Source organism: Somniosus microcephalus, chromosome 7 (genome assembly GCF_052327205.1).
Source record: "Somniosus microcephalus isolate GS21.2 chromosome 7, FLI_Smic_1.0, whole genome shotgun sequence".
Taxonomy (NCBI): domain Eukaryota; kingdom Metazoa; phylum Chordata; class Chondrichthyes; order Squaliformes; family Somniosidae; genus Somniosus; species Somniosus microcephalus.
The window spans coordinates 17,968,056-17,989,288 of record NC_140993.1 but is presented as its reverse complement, the minus strand read 5'-3'; the positions used below and the strand labels follow the sequence as shown (position 1 = coordinate 17,989,288).

At 45.3% G+C, this 21,233-nt stretch overlaps 1 protein-coding gene across 1 annotated transcript in view; it reads left to right on the top strand.

The window, feature by feature from the left end:
- nipal2 (NIPA like domain containing 2) overlaps positions 1-21,233 on the top strand; it is a 194,049-nt gene that overhangs the window by 39,493 nt on the left and 133,323 nt on the right. Inside the window, exon 2 of the mRNA XM_085992280.1 lies at positions 3,850-3,918. Coding sequence (XP_085848406.1) covers positions 3,850-3,918 — 69 coding nt within the window. The remainder of the gene's footprint in view (positions 1-3,849; positions 3,919-21,233) is intronic.

The window sequence follows — 21,233 nt, the reverse complement described above, 5'->3', positions numbered from 1 at the left end:
TGTCACAGTCACAAAGGATGCCATTTGTGACTTTGATGAGAGCTGTTTCGATACTGTGGCAAGTGCGGAAACCTGATTGGAGGGATTCAAACATGGAATTGCGAGAAAGATGGGCACGTTCAAGGACTTTGGAGAGTAAAGGGAGGTTGGAGATGGGGCGGTAGTTTGCAAGGATGGAGGGGTCAAGGGTTGGTTTTTTGAGGAGAGGGGTGATGGCGGCTGATTTGAGGGAGAGGGGGACAGTACCTGAGGAGAAAGAACCGTTAACAATGTCAGCTAACATGGGAGCCAGAAAAGGAAGTTAGTTGGTCAGCAGTTTGGTGGGAATTGGGTCGAGGGAGCAGGAAGTAGGTCTCATGGACAAGATGAGCGCGGAGAGGTCATGAGGGGAGATCGGAGAGAAACTGGAGAAAGATGTGACTTCAGGGCTAGGGCAGGGGGGAACCTTAGAGGAAGTTTGGCCCAGTGGGATAGGGGAAGGAAAGGAAGTGGCAGAGTTGAACGGATGGCCTCAATCTTAGAGACAAAGGAATCCATGAGCTCCTCACACTTGTTGTTGGAGGTGAGGGTGGAGGAGACAGGGGAGAGGGGTTTAAGAAGACGTTTAGCAGCGATGAATAGAAGCCGGGGTTTATCTTTGCATTCCAGAATGATTCTGGAGTAGTGAGCAATTTTGACAGATGAGAGCAGGACCTGATAGTGCTTTATGTGGTCCAGCCAGATCTGGCGGTGAATGACTAAACCAGTTGTCCACCATATCCGTTCAAGTCTACATCCCTCAGACTTCCACGTAAAAGCTGGTGAGTGGCCTGCACGCAACCTCCAGACAGCTTTGCGAGAATATTGATTCTACTCCCCCGCTCTTTTCCCAGAGCCCTGCAAATTTTTTCCCTTCAATTATTTATCGAATTCCCTTTTGAAAGTTACTATTGAATCTGCTTCCACCGCCCTTTCCGGCAGCGCATTCCAGATCACAACAACTCGCTGCGTAAAAAATAATTTCCTCATGTTGCCTCTAGTTCTTTTGCCAATCACCTTAAATCTGTGTTAAGTCACAATTTTACATCAGAATTGTAATGAATTAGTACACAATCATTACAAATGATGAATACTTTTTCACAGAGAGGAAGGGACACATCCTGCGATGCCTTTGCTAAAATCTATGACCGATTATACAGACACTAGAAGGACGGAGATTTATCCATCCATGTCTCCCTGCTCCTCACGTTTCCTTGCTCATCCTACCTCGTATTCTCCTCACTTATTCCCAGGCTGGTGGTTCGCTTGTCAGCTGACACTTGCTGATGAGGTGTGAAGTATCTCTGATGGATTATCCCTGCGTGTAATCGAGGTCTGTGCTCTCCTCTCCTACACTCTGTATGTACAAGGGGATTCCTGCTGTGTGCTTGTTCCATTAGTAGTTGCTTAACTCTGCAATTACATGGTGACTTAAGGAACGTACACTGTTCGGCAACAGCAACAACTTGTATTTAGATAGCGCCTTTAACGTAGTAAAACGTCCCTAGGCGCTTCACAGGAGCGCTGCATAAGACAAAATATTTGACACCGATCCACATAAGGATAAATTAGGGCAGGTGACCAAAAGCTTGGTCAAAGAGGTAGGTTTTAAGGAGCGTCTTAAAGGAGGAAAGAGAGGTAGAGAGTCGGACAGGTTTAGGGAGGGAATTCCAGAGCTTTGGGCCTAGGCAGCTGAAGGCACGACCACCAAAGGTTGAACGATTATAATCAGGGATCCTCAAGAGGGCAGAATTAGAGGAGTGCAGATATCTCGGGGGTTTGTGGGGCTAAAGGAGATTACAGAGATAGGAAGGTGCGAGGCCATGGAGGGATTTGAAAACAAGGATGAGAATTTTGAAATCAAGGCATTGCTTAACCGGGAGCCAATGTAGGTCAGCGAGCACAGGGGTGATGGGCGAACGGGACTTGGTGCGAATTAGGACACGGGTAGCCGAGTTTTGGATGACCTCAAGTTTACGTAGGGTGGAATGTGGCCTGAAAGGGCGGTGGAAGCAGATTCAATCGTAACTTCCAAAAGGGAATTTGATAAATACTTGAGGAGGGAAAACTTGCAGGGCTATGGGGAAAGAGCAGGGGGAGTGGGACTACAGGAAACTTTTTTTTATCCGGCACGGACGGGACCGACGTACTCCAGTGCAGTACTGAGGGAGCGCTGCACTGTCGGAGGTGCCGTCTTTCGGATGAGATGTTAAACGTCTGCCCTCTCAGGTGGACGAAAAAGATCCCAGGGCTACTATTTCGAAGAGCAGGGGAGTTATCCCCGGTGTCCTTGGCACACAGAGGACTATCACACCCCCGGACAGACTAAATCTGTAGAAGAGGTGAATGTGATGAAATATGTCATTCATCAGACTCTGTATTTAACTACATATATTGTATTGCCTGCTCCGGTGTTTTACCTTGTATTGTATATAGTGCACCGCCCCCTTTCTCCCCATTGGGTGTGTCGGCTCCGCCCATACCTGGCCCTACTTAAGACAAGCCCAGGCTTGTCTTGCAGCAGAACAGCAGAATGCTAGGTGAAGCTAGGTGAAGACACAGGCATCTTTCTTTGCTAATAAAAGCCTTGTTTTATCCAGTTAACTTTGAGCCTTGAAGTTATTGAGGCGCATCAATAACACTGCGCCAAGATCTGTTAAAGGAAAAACGACAAAATAGTAAAAAGTAACTGGCAGCAGATTGGATGAGATGGAATTTATCGGACGATGCTATCGCCTGTGCCAGTTCAGAGCAGCTGATCTCACAGCACTGGAGTGCTGTTAGTGTCTGTACAATAGAGCATATTGTTGTAAAACGGTGCGTGGAACAATGAGTGTTCGTGCAGCGAGTCGCTGATTGCTTCGGTGTCACTGGGGTGAGACATCACCAGAGTTTAATGACAGAAAGAGGTTGTGATAAATATTTAACACATGACCTGAAGCCAGAGCCTCAGTGGAAGGTTCAAATATTATAAAGTTTGTGGCCAGAACTGTGGCCGGCCCCGTTGTCACAACGCATCTCATTGTGGCTCCACCAATTGCATAGCTTCAGCCCTGTGCATGTAGATATACATAGAATGGACCATTCATTGTACATCTCCAGAGGGACTGTTACGATTCGGGATCTCAGACTATGTCACCACAGGGACCTTTGTGTAATGTAATGCATGTTTTAAAAAAACGTTGCTATTGAGCTAAACATAGGTTGGGGAAAAGCACCTCCTCCCAGTCTTTGCCTTGCATTAGCCTCGGTTGATTCTGTGTGATTTTCCCTCCCCACCCTCCAATGGTCCCTGTGATTTCTTTATTGGTGGGCGGGCCCTTTAAGGGGCGGGAGCGGCCAGTTCAATTTTTCGCACGCACGCAGTTATTTCCGTCGAAAAGCCGGTGAGCGGCCTGCGCGGGACATCCAGACTGCTGTGCGGCCGCGCGGCTTAGCGGGAACGTTGCTTCCCCCTCCCCCACAATCAGTGCCCTCCCCCACCCACCCACCTCCCTGCCCATCCTAGATGGCGAGGGTTGAATACTGGAACTTGTAATAAGGGAAATTGTGAGCGAGAACCTTTCTTCACTCTGTAGCCTGTGTGTCTAAACGCTCATTTATTTAGCACACAAAAAATGCAGACGCGTGTTTTAAGAACAAACATTTGTTGGATGATTTAAATTTTAGAAATTTCCAGTGAGCCTTTGCAAGAAACCAGCCTGTCTTGTTCAAAATCAGGGTCTGGGTGAGCTGAGATTGGGCAAGTATTGTTTGTTTAATACTTAGTTGTAAGTACTGTTGTTGAATCGCACTCTGCTTTACTGTGATGTCTCTTTTTTTTCTCTCCAGACTAACCTTTTGGGCACAATCTTAGCGATAACTGGAAATATCCTTATCAGTATTTCACTAAATATACAGGTACAGTAACATTCTCTGTCTTTGAATTGTTTTGGGCGTTATTCACTTGTTTTCTGTCCCCCCTTTGCTAAGCACTTCCTCGCCAATTGTTGTGACCGTATGTGGTCCCGATTGAGGCCGGGAGCACTTTTTAAAAATTCCTTCACGGGATGTGGGCGTCGCTGGCAAGGCCAGCATTTATCGCCCATTCATAATTGCCCTTCAGAACATAAGAACATGAGAAATAGAAGCAGGAGTAGGCCATTTGGCCCTTCGAGCCTGCTCCACCATTCAATAAGATCATGGCTGATCTTCTACCTCATCTCCACTTTCCTGCACTATCCCCATATCCCTTGATTCCCTTAATATTCAAAAATCTATCGACCTCTGTCTTGAATATACTCAACGACTGAGCCTCCACAGCCCTTTGGGGTAGAGAATCCCAAAGATTCACAATCCTCTGAGTGAAGAAGTTTCTCCTCATCTCAGTCGTAAATGGCCGACCCCTTATTCTGAGACTGTGACACCCTGGTTGTAGACTCCCCAGCCAAGGGAAACATCCTCCCTGCATCTACCCTGTCAAGCCCTGTCAGAATTTTGTATGTTTCAATGACATCACCTCTCATTCTCCTAAACTCTAGAGAATTCAATCTCTCCTCATAGGACAATCCCCCCATCCCAGGAACCAGTCTGGTGAACCTTCGTTGCACTCCATCTATGGCAAGTATATCTTTCCTTAGGTAAGGAGACCAAAACTGTACACAATACTCCAGGTGTGGTCTCACCAGGGCCCTATATAATTGCAGTGCTGCAGTCCGTGTGGTGAAGGTGCTCCCACGGTGCTGGTAGGGAGGGAGTTCCAGGATTTTGACCCAGCTCAGGAACCATAACATTCCACACAGCATTCAATCATCTCTGTTTGTACTTTCTTTATACCATTTAATCCCATTGCTAACCAGATATTTATCCAACCCTTTTCAAAAGGCGTTGGTTGACATCAGTAACTACTTTAATTGAGTGCCTGTTGCAAAGAATTGTGGGGAAATAATTTTGGTACTTTGTTTTGCTTGAAGCTTGTCAATTTTTTAATCATAGAAATTTACGGCACAGAAGGAGGCCATTCGGCCCATCGTGTGTTTTTTTTATTCGTTCCTGGGATGTGGACGCGCTGGCAAGGCCAGCATTTATTGCCCATCCTTAGTTGCCCTGGAGAAGGTGGTGGTGAGCCGCCTTCTTGAGCCGCTGCAGTCCGTGTGGTGAAGGTGCTCCCACAGTGCTGTTAGGGAGGCAGTTCCAGGATTTTGACCCAGTGACGATGAAGGAACAGCCGATATATTTCCAAGCCAGGACGGTGTGCAACTTGAAGGGGAACTTGGAGGTGGTGGTGTTCCCATGTGCCTGCTGCCCTTGTCCTTCTAGGTGGTAGAGGTTGCGGGTTTGGGAGGTTCTGTCGAAGATGTGCAGGGTTGCCAACTCAGCCCGGGTGTATTCCTGGAGCTTTCATCACATGACCTACCAGATTGAACACATGACCTACCAGATTGAAGCGCCCTGCCCCCACGCTCCCGGCATTGGTCCGTCCTCTGAGTGCACGGCCTTCCCACGGCCAATTGGAAAGGGAACAGACTCTTTGCTAACCGATTGGGTTCATCTTGACTGTTAGTCAAACAGCCTTTTTTTACCCCCAGCTCCAATATTTTAATAATTAATAACTGAAAATGTTCAAAGAAATGAGAAAAAAACACGATTTATTTTGATGTCCAGTTGGTTTTTCTCCTGGATTTTTCTCGCACGAGTGTCCTGGGGATTAATCTTCAATTCCTGGAGACTCCAGGGCAATCTGCAAATGTTTCCTTTTCAAGTATATATCCAATTCCCTTTTGAAAGTCACTATTGAGTTTGCTTCCACCGTCCTTTCAGTCCTCTATCACTTTATTTTGGAGTCATTGTAATATCTCTGTGTGGTATTCCGGGAATGAACGTACCACATGACAATGGTACACTTTCCCATAATCTTGAGTGAATCACTGAAGGTGCTTAGTAAGTGCTCCTTGAAGCATGGAAGCTATGTTCCATAGTGGCTGCCGCTTATTAATTTTTAACATTTGATCTACAAGGTTGAGTTTTAAACTGGATGTTTTCCATTTAGTATTAATTGATTTAGCTAGATTGTTGGAAACCAAGTAACTTTTTCAATGTTCTCCACCCTACGTAAACTTCAACTCTTGCAAACTCTGCATCCACATTAATTTCTGTACCGTCCTGCTTTCTATCACTCACCACATCGTGCTGACCTCAACTGACACCCCGTCTCCCAGTGCACTGATTTTTAAAATTCTCATTATCATTTACAAATCCCTCCATGGCCTTGCCTCACGCTATCCCTCTAACCTCCTCTCGTTCTTTGTTCCAGTTCTTCGCTCATGTGACTCTGGCCTACTGTGCATCCTCCCCGCTTTATCCCACCGTCAGTGGCAGAGTCTTCAGCTATCATGACTCTTTACGGTGGAATTCTCTTTCTAAAGGATTATTTAATACTAAAGGAATATTATCAAAAGGGATATAGAGGCCCTGGAAAAGGTGCAAAAAAGGATGATACCAGAACTAAGAAAAGAAATAAAGTCTTGCATTTATATAGCGCCTTTCACGACCACCGGACGTCTCAAAGCACTTTACAGCCAATGAAGTACTTTTGGGGTGTAGTCAATGTTGTAATCGCAGCAGCCAAACTCCCACAAACAGCAATGTGATAATGACCAGTAAATCTGTTTTTATTATGTTGGTTGAGGGATAAATATTGGCCCAGGACACCGGGGATAACTCCCCCTGCTCTTCCTCAAAATAGTGCTATAGGATCTTTTACATCCACCTGAGAGGGCAGACAGGGCCTCGGTTTAACATCTTATCTGAAAGAAGGCACCTCCAACAGTGCAACACTCCCTCAGCACTGCCCTGGAGTGTCGGCCTAGATTTATGTTTTCAGGTTCCATGGAGTGAGACTTAAACCCACAACCAGTCAGACTCAAAGAGCAAGTGTGCTACCCACTGAGCCACAGCTGACATTGTAAGAGGTGATAACTATCAGGAAAGACTAAACAGGCTGGGGCTCTTTTCTCTAGAAAAGAGAAGGCCGAGAGGCGACCTGATAGAGCTCTTTAAGATTATGAAAGGGTTTGATAGGGTAGATGCAGAGAAGATGTTTCCACTTGTGGAGGAGACCAGAACTAGGGGCCATAAACAACGTTCCCCCGAAGGTGCGCGGCCACGCACCAATCACGAGGTCCCGCACAGACCGCTCACCAGTGCTGCCGCTGGAAGGGATACCGCGCATACGCAGCCATGCAGCGAATTTAATGGCCCCGCGCAGGAAAAAGAAAATTAGAGGGAACATTAGCTATAAATATAAGACAGTCACCAATAAATAGGGAATTCAGGAGAAACCTCTTTACCCAGAACTCGCTACCACAGGGAGTGGTTGAGGCGAACAGCATAGATGTATTCAAGGGGAAACTAGATAAGCACATTGTAATGATCAATAACATGTCATTCTATAGTGGACACTAGGTGGAGCTGTAGAGCTGTATATAGCTGTATGTATAAGACTACACTACCCAGCTGTATGATATAAAGACTACATTACCCATGAGGCACTAGGCTACCCACAAGGCAACAGTCAAGATGGAAGCCTCTACAGATACAGTACCTAGTCCACATGTGCTCAATAAAAGTGTCTAGCAAAAGCTAGCTGTGTTCATAATAAGAATGTCTATTTATTAATGAACATAAGATGGTACCAGGATGGTGAAGATCTGCTGAAAATTGTGAAAAGCGACATGGAGAATTTGAAGCCACCAGAGCGTTTGAAACTCACAGAAAAAATCGACTACAATTGGCAGACTTTTAAACAGCAATTCGAACTCTACATTGCAGCCATCAGATTCGGTACGAAGCCAGACGCAAGGAAGATAGCATTGCTGCTTACGGTTGCAGGCCTACAGGCGATAGAGGTATTTAATACATTTGTATTTAATCCAGAGGAGAACATAGTAAAATTAGAAGATGTGCTAAAAAAATTTGATGCACATTGCTCTCCCAAAAAGAATGAGACCTATGAAAGATACATCTTCTGTTCTCGGACACAGCAGCAAAATGAGACTTTTGATAGCTTTATAACTGATCTGAAACTGAAAGCACAGACATGTAATTTCTCTGAGCTCAAAGCATCCATGATTTGTGACCAGATTGTGTTTGGTATTCATGATAAAAAAGTCAGGGAACGTCTGTTGAGAGAAACCGAACTAAATTTGGAAAATGCGGTGAAAATATGCCAAGCCAGCGAGCTAGCTCGAAAGCACGCGAAGACTTTCAGTGAAATCAATAATGATGCGATTGTAATGAGTGATAATGCTGCTGTCGGTGCTGTGTCCTATAAGGGGAAGAAACATGGGCAGAACAGAAATGAAAAGCAATTGGAGGATGAAATTTTTAATTGTAAACGCTATGGTTACAAACACCAGTTAAGACAATGCCCTGCGTTTGGAAAAATGTACACAAAGTGTAATGGAAAGAATCACTTTGCCAAACAATGCTTTTCAAAAGTACAAACTAAGAAAGGGCAACGAGTTAATGTAATTGAGGACACTGATTTAAGTGAGACATTTTTTGTACGAATGGTGTCATGTGACAATATCAAAAAGGATACAGAAAATGTGCAGCCCTCAGAAATGGACAATGCTGAACATAAAGTTAATGCAGTAAAAGAGGACAAATGGATGATCCCACTGCAGGTAAATGGAGCATTAGTTACCTTGAAACTAGACACTGGGGCAAAAGCAAACTTAATCAGTATGAGTGACATTAAAAATATGAAAGAAAAGCCCAAAATACAGAAAAAGTCAGTACTACTGAAGGACTATAATGGACAGAAAATAGATAGCTTAGGTGTATGCAGATTAAAGTGACAGTCAAAGACAAAGTGCATCATCTCATGTTTTCTGTTGTGGCTGAAAGGCTTGATTCACTACTGGGTGACAAAGCTTGTGAGGACTTAGAACTGGTCAAGAGAGTCTACCATATAAACTGTGCCATAAGCAGACCAGATGACTCGGTGGATTCTGTAGTGAATAATTTCCAGGATGTCTTCAAAGGATTTGGAGTTCTACCATTCACTTACAAGATCCAGCTAAAGCAGGATGCTCAGCCAGTGGTACATGCTCCACGAAGAGTTCCAGCACCCCTGCGTGACCGGCTCATGAATGAACTGGACAGAATGACCACACTAGGAGTCATCAGGAAAGTTGAAGAGCCAGCAGACTGGGTTAACTCCATGGTATGTGTAAAGAAAAAGAACAATGATCTAAGAATATGCATGGATCCAAAGGACTTAAATGCAAACATAAAACGTGAACACTACCAGATTCCCAAGCGAGAAGAAATCACCAGTGAAATGTCAGGTGCCAGATACTTTACAAAGCTCGATGCCTCACAAGGATTTTGGCAACTAAAACTGGATGAAGAGAGCACCAAATACTGTACCTTCAACACACCATTTGGCAGGTATTGTTTCCTCAGAATGCTTTTTGGGATAATATCTGCATCTGAAATCTTTCATCGAGCGATGGAACACATAATTGAAGGTCTGGAAGGAGTTCGGGTCTATGTTGATGACATCATCATCTGGGGCTCCACACTGAAAGAACACAATAAGAGACTGACTAAAGTGCTACAGAGCATACGCCGGAATGGACTGAAGCTCAACAAAGCCAAGTGTCAGTTTGGCGTCCAGGAAGTCACTTTCCTAGGAGATAATCTATCTGGTAAAGGAATAGAGCCAGATATGGAAAAAGTAAACACCATACTCAAAATGCCCCGACCCACTGACAAAAAAGGAGTGCTACGCATCATGGGGATGATAAACTTCATTGGAAAGTTCATTCCTAACTTGTCAGCCAAGACAGCCTGTCTGCGAGACCTGCTACATAAAACGAATGAGTTCGCATGGACAGAAAGACATGAACAAGAGTGGATAAACCTCAAAACAGTGCTGACAACCACACCTGTATTCACCTTCTTTGACCCAACAAAAAGAATCAAAGTGTCAACAGATGCATCAAACGATGGCCTAGGTGTGGTCTTGCTACAAGCAGAGGGTGAAGATTGGAAGCCTGTTGCCTATGCCTCCAAGTCTATGACTGATACTGAGTTTCGATACGCCCAGATTGAAAAGGAATGTCTAGGCTTGGTAGTTGGACTAGAAAAGTTTCATGGCTACATATATGGACTTCCCACCTTCACAATTGAGACAGACCACAGCCCTCTGGTTGCCATCATAAAAAAAAACCTGAATGATATGTCTCCAAGGATTCAACGACTCATGATGAAGCTGCAAATATATGACTTTGAACTGATCTACACACCAGGCAAATACATAGTGTTAGCAGATGCACCATCCCGAGCACCCACAATGAGTCATGTGAGCTCTATTGAAGAAGACGTGGATGTTCATGTGAGTATGGTCACTGCTGCGCTGCCCGTGTCAGACACAAAATCAAAGCAAATAGCAGAAGAAACTGTTAAGTCTGTGTGTTCTAGTTGTAATTACTAACACAGACTACAAGATTAAAGTTCAACAGGTCTTTACTGGTTGGAGGTCAGGACTATACTAAATACAATATTACTACACAGTGCTTATATACCGGTGGTCACCACCGGTATTACGTATACAGCAGCCAGAGAAAGTAGTACATCTCTTAAGGTGGAACAGGCTTAAGTTCTCTTAAGGTGGAACAGGTTACATACACCACAATCCTCCCTTTTTAGCTTAACAGTCATATCCCCATTTAACATAACATAATAACATATATAACTTCAGGTATAAACAGTTCAAAGGTTCAGTCTCTCAGGAGGCCTTCTGATTCGGTTTGGATAACGCCTTTCAGTGGTCTCTGATTCCTGTTGCTGAGGTGACTCCTCTAGTTGGTCTCCCATGCATTGGGTGTTATCATCATCAGGTACATTCCCTGCCGAGGTAGATGCTTCAGGTTCATTAACGTCTTCCACAGTTGTCTCTGTCGCAACCATGGGTTCGACCCTTGCTCTCGATTCTACCAGTTGATCCGCATGACGCCTTATCACATTGTTACCAATATCTACTGAGTACATCAGAGGTCCTTGTCTGGCCCGAATTGTTCCGGACTGCCATTTTTCGTTTCCATAGCCCCTTGCCAACACTGGTTGTCCTACGTCGAAACTTCGAGTGGTCTTGTTATTAATATGCCGGAACTGTTTGTTTTCCACTTCCCTCCGCACATTTGGTTTTAACAAGTCCAACCTGGACCGCAACCTCCTGTTATAAAACATCATGGCAGGACTTTGGTTAGTCACTGCATGAGCGGCGTTTCGATATTCCATTAGGAAATTGTCCACCTTGTGCTGTAGCGGAATCTGATCATCGTTCATGGCCTTTATTGCCTTTTTGAATGTTTGGACAAATCTCTCGGCCAACCCGTTTGTCGCCGGATGATATGGGGCAGTGGTATAATGTTTCACCCCATTCTTCTTTAAGAATTTTTGGAATTCTTCCGACACGAACTGTGGTCCGTTGTCCGAACAGATCTGTTCTGGCAATCCGTTCCTTGTGAATATTGTTCTTAACACCGCAATTGTCTTTTCTGAAGTAGTGGTATTCATCTTGATCACTTCTGGCCATTTGGAATGTGCGTCCACCGCAATTAGGAACATGGAGTCCATGAATGGACCAGCAAAGTCAATATGTACGCGTTGCCATGGGGCTGAAGGCCATTCCCATGGGTGTAGTGGTGCGATCGGAGGTGCATTTTGCACTTTTTGGCACCCAGTGCAGCTTTTCGTCAACTCCTCTATCTGTTGGTCACTACCCGGCCACCATACATAAGCCCTAGCAAGACTTTTCATCTTAACTCCCCCCAGATGACCTTCATGCAGTTCTTTTAGAACTCTTTCCCTTAACTTGGGAGGAATAATCACTCTTGTCCCGTACATCAAAGTACCATGGCAGACAGACAGCTGGTCTCGCCTTGCCGAGAATGCCGGTAACAGAGGATCACCACGTGTTGGCCATCCTTTCACTGTCACCTCGTAGACTCTGGACAGTATCGGGTCGTTCCTGGCTTCTCTTTCAATACTTGCATTGATGACTGGTAAACACTCGATGATGGTCGAATGAAATAACTCAACAGGGTCAACTTTCGTCGTTTCTTCTTCTTCAGGTAGTGGCAGGCGCGACAGCCCATCAGCATTGCCATGCTGCTTCGTACCTTTGAATTCTATTTGATGTTGATGTGCCCCTAGGAAAAGGGACCATCTCTGGAGACGCTGTGCTGTCATCACTGAAACACCCTTCTTAGGGTTAAAAATGGATACCAACGGCTGATGGTCTGTCAGAAGTGTGAATTTTTGGCCCTGCAGGTAATGATTAAACTTCTTCACTCCCCATACAAGGCTGAGAGCCTCCCTATCGATCTGCGCATAGTTGCGCTCAGCGGAGGTCAATGATCTGGATGCAAACGCAACTGGCCTTTCCGTGCCATTTGGCAACTTGTGTGAGAGTACTGCCCCAATACCATATGGAGAAGCATCACAAGCCAACCGAATAGGCAGTGTCGGGTTGAAGTGAGCCAACACTTCCTCTGAGGTGATCAATTCTTTGCTTTTGCGAAATGCCCTCTTACAGTTTTCGCTCCATTCCCATGGTACCCCCTTCTGTAAAAGAGCGTTTAGCGGGTGCAGTACCGTGGATAGATTTGGTAGAAATTTATGGTAATAGTTAATCAATCCTAGAAACGACCTCAACTGAGAGACATTATCCGGAGCGGGAGCCTTTACAACTGCCTCTATCTTGTCAGGAGACTTATGAAGCCCCTCCCGGTCAATGACATGACCACAGTACGAGATCCGCTTCTGGAAGAACTCACATTTCTGCCGATTAACTCTAAGTCCATACTCTTTCAGTCTGTTGAGCACCAGTTCCAAGTTTGCGAGGTGTTCTTCATCACCATCACCTGTAATCAGAATATCGTCCAGGTAACATTGTGTGCCTGGAATTCCCTGTAATACCTGCTCCATGGCCCTCTGCCAAATTGCTGGAGCTGATGCCACTCCAAAAACCAGCCTATTGTACCGGTACAAACCTCGATGCGTGTTGATCGTGAGGTATTGGCGTGACTCTTCTTCAACCTCCATCTGCAAGTACGCCTGCGCCAGGTCTATCTTGGTGAAGTGTTTCCCGCCAGACAATGAAGCAAAAATATCCTCAATCCGCGGAAGCGGATACTGCACCGTGTGAAGCACCGGATTAACGGTGATTTTGAAATCTCCACAGATGCGAACCTTCCCTGGTTCTCCTGGCTTGTTGCTCGAAGGACGTTTCATAACGGGAACAATGGGCATAGCCCACTCACTCCAATCTACCTTAGACAGTACACCTGAACGTTCTAGCGCTTCCAGTTCCGCTTCTACAGTAGGTCATATTGCATAGGGTACCGGTCTGGCTTTGAAAAATTTTGGGTGTGCATGTGCATCAATCTTGATGTTTGCCGTAATTCCTCTCAGTGTTCCCAGTCCCTGTTGGAACACCTCTTTAGCATCATCCAATATTTTGGACAATCGTTTAGGTTTGACATCTGTTTCCCCGGAATCTACCGTTAGTGCCTTCAAGGAGTGCCAGTCCATATTCATTTTCCTAATCCACTCCCGTCCCAGTAGTGGTGGACCTCCTTCAGGTAGCACATATAAGTCCATTACTTGGCTTTCTTTGCCCTTGTGGACCACTTTTACCTCTATCTTTCCGATGGGGTACACTCTTTGCCCCGTGTATGTTTTCAATATAATCTCCGTATCCCGTCGGGGAATATGTTGGAATAACCTTTTGTAATCTTTCTTATTCATGACCGTCAATGCCGATCCAGTGTCCAATTCCATCTTTACTTGGACTCCTGCTATCTGAAGGGTGACCCAAATTGTCTGGAGATCTGCATCCTTACCAACGTTGTGTACTCTTAAGCTACCCAGTTCATTACTGCTAGCGTCTGAATCTGACTTCTGTTCGGTCGAACTGTTCTTTGTCACCTTGTGTACCTTTATGTATTTTCCTTGCGGTGACTTTTTGTTGCTGGTCTTCTTTCCTGACCGGCATACTTTAGCTATGTGGCCAAGCCTGCCACACGTTCTGCATTCTTGGTTTTTAAACCAACACTGGTTCTGATCGTGCGTTGTCTTTCCACAACGATAACATTTTACAGTACTCAAACCCAATTTATTTGTACTGAGTTCCGGTGACCGTAGCTGCATTACTGCCGTGCCTCTCGCTGCGGCTTCGTGTGCTGCTGCCATAGTGACCGCTTTCTCAAGCGTCAGCTCATTCTCCTCGAGCAGTCGCTTTTGTGTATCTTCTTTTAATAAACCACACACAAATTTATCTCGTAGCGCCTCTGTCAGTCTCGTTCCAAACTGACAGTACTTTGCTAGCTTACGCAATTCCATTAAGTATTCAGCATTGCTTTCATCCTTCAGCTGCCTTCTGCTGTAAAATTTAAATCGTTCCGCTAGTATCAGCGGCGTGGGGTTTAGATGATTTTTCAGGACAGTAACAATCTCCTCGAACGTCTTATCCGCCGGTTCATCTGGTGATAAAAGGTGTTTCAATTGCCCGTATGTCTTCGCACCCATTAAGTTTAATAATGTTAGTGCTTTCTCTTCATCTGGGATTTTATTTGCTTTACAATAATTTTGTATGCGTTCTACATACATGGCTCAATCTTCGATGTCGCTATCAAAGGTATTAATGTTCCCATGTTTAGGCATCGTTGCAATTTAATTTATTTTTATTTTTATCCAAGATGGCAGCTTCCCGCTCTTGTCTTCGTCCTCCGCCTACAAAATGGCGGTTTTCCCGCGCTTGGCGGTCTTCACCCGTCCCCCGACGCTGTCTCCGCTTCACCGCGGCTCTCGCGCCTTCAGTTGCCCCAGACGCTGCGCCTTTTTAGCCCGAATGCGGCCCGGCCCTTATCACCAGCTGCGATCGATGTCCCCGCGCTGCGCCTTTCGGCCCGAATGCGGCCCGGCCCTTATCTCCAGTCGTGATCGATCTCACCGCCCTTATTCCTCCGTCTTCCCTCCCCGTCTGTACAGCCAACGCGGCCGACTTTCTGGTCGCGTCGCTGCCCGGCTTACCCACCACCGAGGTAGAAAGAAGATAGCTGACAGCCGCTGATGGAGGCTTCGAGTTCAGGATGTCTTCTGCACTCTGGTTTCTCGATGTCTGCCGTGCGACGTGTCTTCCAACAGGGTGATGAGGGTGGAAGCCTCTCTTCGACGTCCGTTCTGTGGACGAAGCCGCCGTGGATATAAACTGCTGCAGGGTAAGAATCGGACTCGTCGCCACTGTTATGTCTGTGTGTTCTAGTTGTAATTACTAACACAGACTACAGGATTAAAGTTCAACAGGTCTTTACTGGTTGGAGGTCAGGACTATACTAAATACAATATTACTACACAGTGCTTATATACCGGTGGTCACCACCGGTATTACGTATACAGCAGCCAGAGAAAGTAGTACATCTCTTAAGGTGGAACAGGCTTAAGTTCTCTTAAGGTGGAACAGGTTACATACACCACAGAAACAGTAAAAGATACAGTATTACAAACAGTAATAGAGAATATTCATCATGGTTGGCCAAAAGATTCTTGTCCAAAATATTTTCACATACGGTCAGAATTGAGTGTCGCAAGTGGACTATTACTAAAACAGAACAGAATAGTCATTCCACAGGCTCTACGTCAAGACATGCTCAAAAGGATTCATGAGGGACACCTCGGAATTGAAAAATGCAAAAGGAGAGCAAGAGACACTGTTTATTGGCCTGGCATAAATAAGGACATTGAGAACATGATAGGCAAATGTGAGACATGTCAGAAACACCAAAACAAACAAGCAAAGGAACCAATGATAGTAGCTGACATACCAACAGCAGCATGGCAAAAGTTTGGTATGGACCTTTTTCATTTAAATGGTAAAGACTATCTAATAGTGATTGACTACTATTCTAACTATCCTGAGATGGCGCTGCTCTCAAGCACCACAGCAAGCAGTGTCATGATGCATGTGAAATCCATCTTCGCCAGACATGGAATTCCCAGGATTGCCATTAGCGACAATGGTCCGTGCTTCAACTGTAAGGAGTGGCAACAGTTTGCAGCACATTATGACTTTCAGCACATCACATCCAGTCCTTTGTATGCTCAGTCAAATGGTAAGGCAGAGAAAGGTGTTCAAGTTCTCAAGCAGCTACTGAAGAAAGCGACAGAAAGCAAGTCTGATCCTTATCTCGCCCTGCTGAGCTACCGAGCCTCACCTTTAGACTGTGGTTCTTCACCTGCTGAACTACTAATGGGTCGCAAGTTGCGCACCACGCTACCCTGCTGTGCAAAAGAACAGCAAAGTGAGGAACTGAGACAGAGACTTCAACTGTTAAAGCTGAAACAGAAATCATACTATGACAAGTCATCCAAAACTCTAAAACCATTGACAAGGGATGATGATGTCAGGATTGAGGATCCAGATGCATGGAACAGGAAAGCTACAGTTCTTGAGGAAGTAGGACCAAGGTCATACACTGTTAGAACTGAGGAAGGACAGATTCTCAGGAGGAACCGCCGTTCCCTCCTAAAAACACAAGAGACTATTCAAGACCAGATTGATGACAATGCCGCAACTGCATCTTGTCATTCACCGCCAGAACAATCTCATGAAGACACATCAGACTTACCCGTGTTGAGAAGATCCACACGTGAAGTAAAAGAGCCTGATAGACTTAATCTTTGAGTACAATGTAAAGCTTTGAAAATGTGTTGACTGTTTTGAAAATGTTTATGTTTATAGAGCACTAACAAAAGTGTTACTGATATTATCTTTATTGTTTTCTTGAAAGTTGATTGATATTGATTTTGTTAAACCTCAAAGAAAAGGGGATGTAATGATCAATAACATGTCATTCTATAGTGGACACTAGGTGGAGCCGTAGAGCTGTATATAGCTGTATGTATAAGACTACACTACCCAGCTGTATGATATTAAGACTACATTACCCATGAGGCACTAGGCTACCCACAAGGCAACAGTCAAGATGGAAGCCTCTACAGATACAGTACCTAGTCCACATGTGCTCAATAAAAGTGTCTAGCAAAAGCTAGCTGTGTTCATAATAAGAATGTCTATTTATTAATGAACATAAGACACATGAGGGAGAAACGGTGAGATGAAGAGGGGTGGGAGGAGGCTCGTGTGTAGCATAAACACCGGCGTGGACCTGTGGGGCTGAATGGCCTGTTTGTGTGCTGCTATGTAAAAGCCCTCAATCTTGTTAAATATCTCGCCACTTTCAAAGGCCACATAAACATTTCAAAAATTGTTTTTTATGAACTCTCTTTCTAGTTTTTTTTTATTGTATTGCAATGAGCCTCAGCAAAGTGTCATCAAAAGGGTTACAGAGGCCAACCGAACCCCCAGAGCAGGGGTACGTGTGAAACCGTGACCAGCTGCCATCTGATAAGTGCAGCCTATTCCTTCTGAAACGTCCTTTTACTCTTTGGATGAAACTATAAAATTCAGTTTATGCCTGGCGTTAAATGATGAAAAAAAGAAAGACTTGCATTTATATAGTGCCTTTCACAATCACCAGATGTCCCAAAGCACTTTACAGCCAATTAAGTACTTTCTTGAAGTGCAGTCACTGTTGTAATGTAAGAAATACAGTAGCCAATTTGCACACAGCAAGCTCCCACAAACAGCACTGTGATAATGACCAGATAATCTGTTTTTTAGTGATGGTGATTGAGGGATAAACATTGGCCAGGACACCGGGGAGAACTTCCCTGCTTTTCTTTGAAATAGTGCCATAGGATCATTTACATCCACCTGAGTGAGCAAGACAGGTTTAGCATCTCTTCTGAAATACAGCACCTCTGACCGTGCAGCACTCCCTCAGTACTGCACTGGCACATCAGCCTACATTTTTTGCAGTCAAGTCTCATGGAGTGGGACTGGAACCCACAACCTTCTGACTCAGAGAGCAAGGGTGATACCAACTGAGCCACAGCAATGCGCTCTATTTTATGGCAATTAAGAACAGAAGAAATAGGAGCAGGAGTCAGCCATCGGGCCCCTCAAGCCTGCTCCACCATTTCATAAGATCATGGCTGATCTTCTACCTCAACTCCACTTTCCTGCACTATCCCCATATCCCTTGATTCCCTTAATATCCAAAAATCTATCGATCTCTGCCTTGAATATACTCAACGACTGAGCCTCCACAGCCCTCTGGGGTAGAGAATTCCAAAGATTCACAACCCTCTGAGCAAAGAAATTCCTCCTCATCTCAGTCCTAAATGGCCAACCCCTTATCCTGAGACTAAGACCCCTAGTTCTAGACTCTCCAGCCAGAAGAAACAACCTCTCAGTGTCCACCCTGTCAAGCACTCTAAGAATCTTTTATGTTTCAATGAGATCACCTCTAAATCTTCTAAACTCCAGAGAATATAGGCCCATTCTGCTCAATTGTTTGGAATAACATTTCTTCAGGTGGTTAAGTAAGTGGGATACAGTCCGTGATGGGGCAGATTGTAAACTGTCTGTGGACTTGATGGGCTGAATCCCATAGAACCATAGAATGATTACAGCACAGAAGGAGGCCATTCAGCCCATCGAGCCCATGCCGGCTCTCTTGCAAGAGCACGTCAGCCAGTCCCACTCCCCCGCCCTTTCCCCGTAGCCCTGCAAATCTTTTTCCTTCAGGTACTTATCCTACTCCCTTTTGAAAGCCATGATTGAATCTGCCTCCACCACCCTTTCAGGCAGTGCATTCCAGATCCTAACCACTCGCTGCGTAAAAAAGTTTTTCCTCATGTCGTCTTTGGTTCTTTTGCCAATCACCTTAAATCTGTGTCCCCTGGTTCTCGACCCTTCCGCCAATGGGAACAGTTTCTCTCGATCTACTCGGTCTAGACCCATTTTCTTGTTCCATTCTTTCATATGGCCATTGGGTAATTTTCCTCGAACTGAACTACTTTAAAACAAAGAGAATAAAATTCAGTCCCACAGCGGATTCAACAATAATCCGACAGAATCCAGAGCACTGAGCTGTAATGTAATCTATTCAGGGCATCCAATTAGCCAGGGAGTGGGTGTGACAGTGTGTAAATGCTAGTGTTTGTTGGAGAGATTGACCTGCACACATTGTATATTTGTTTCCCTGTCCAGGTGCGGCCACATTTCACCAGTTTGTTTGTCTACGGGTTAATGTGAATGAATAGGCGGAGTGGAATTTCTTCCAGCGCCACCTGTCCACAAGGGTTCTGGCTCCCATTTCTTAACGCGGGCAGAAGTGATTGTTTTTCTCTGAGCAGGTGATAGTCTATTTAGTGCTGTGTTTTGTTTCGTTAGAAACAGCTTCTGCCAGCTCGACCATACACAATAACTGGTAGGACACTGAGAAGTGTAGAGGAACAGAGGGACCTTGGAGTGCATGTCCACAGATCCCTGAAGGTAGCAGGACAGGTAGATAAGATGGTTAAGGTGGCAAACGGAATGCTTGCCTTTATTAGTCGAGGTATAGAATATAAGAGCTTGAACTTGTATAAAACACTAGTTAGGCCGCAGCTAGAGTACTGTGTACAGTTCTGTTCACCACATTACAGGAAGGATGTGATTGCACTAGAGAGGGTACAGAGGAGATTTCCAAGGAACTTTAGCTATGAGGAAAGATTGGATAGGCTGGAGTTGTTTTGTTTGGAACAGAGGAGGCTCAGGGTGTTACGTCCGTGTATAATAAGACACAGACTGCGGAGAACGGTACAACAGGTGTTTACTCAACGTGGCTCAAACTGCAACTGCCTGTACAGATTACTACTCAGTGCTATATACAGGTGTGGTCACTGCCGGTACTACAGTATACATGAGCTGTAAAAAGTAGTTCCCCCCTTAAAGGTACATACATTACAATTCCTCCCCTTTTAGATTAACAGTACCATAACACTCATTTAACAATTAAATATCAAACTAATTACAATTAACACTTTTAACATGCAACATTAGCTGAAAATAGTCTATTTATATATTCAGTCTTTGGGGAGGGCTCCTGATCCTTTCTGGATAGCGCCTTTTCCGAGTGTCTTGCTCTTGGTGCGGAGGCGATTCTGGCCCCCTGTCGTCGGTTGGTTCATCAGCTTCCGATGCTACTGTTTCTGGGGTAGATGCGACCTGTACGTCGGGTTCATCACCAGGTACGTATGGGCGAGGCATGGGGTTGACTTGTTCCTGTGACTCTAGGATCTGGTCAGCATGGCGTCTCACGATGCTCTCCCCAACGTCCACTGTGTACATTAGTGGCCCCTGCCGTGTGCATATCGTTCCTGGCTGCCATTTTTCTGTTCGGTAGTCGCGGGCCAAGACTGGTTGCCCTACATTGAAGCTCCTTGTTGGCTTCTCATGGATGTGCTGGAATTGCTTACTCTCAACGTCTCTTCGTACGTTTGGTCTGAGCAAATCCAGGCGAGATCTTAACCTTCGGTTAAAGAACATCATGGCTGGGGCCTGGTTGGTGACTGCATGTGTCGCATTCCGGTAGGCGAACAGGAAATTGTCCACCTTGTGCTGCAGCGGAATGTTGTCATTGTACATAGCCTTTATTGCTTTCTTAAAGGTTTGTACGAACCTCTCAGCCAATCCATTTGTGGCTGGATGATACGGGGCGGATGTGTAATGCCTTACCCCATTCTTTTTCAAGAACCTCCGGAACTCTTCGGACACAAACTGTGGTCCGTTGTCGGAGCAAATCTGTTCTGGCAAGCCATTCCTGGCAAAAGTGGTCCGTAGGACTGCAATAGTTTTCTCCGTGGTGGTGGAGGACATTTTGATGACCTCAGGCCATTTCGAGTGCGCATCCACGGCTATTAAAAACATTGAGTCCATGAATGGACCAGCAAAATCAATATGCACCCGTTGCCATGGAGATGAGGGCCACTCCCATGGGTGTAGAGGGGCCTGTGGTGGTGCATTTTGGACTTTCTGGCATCCTGAGCAGCTCTTGGTCAGGTCCTCGATTTGTTTATCGATTCCCGGCCACCACACTTAAGCCCTGGCTAGGCTTTTCATTTTTACCCCTCCCAGATGACCCTCATGAAGCTCATTGAGCACTCTATCCCTTAACTTGGATGGAATTACCACTCGGGATCCACACATCAAGGTCCCCCGGCACACTGACAGCTGTTCTCTCCTTGTCGAGAATGCTGGCAACAGTGAGTCG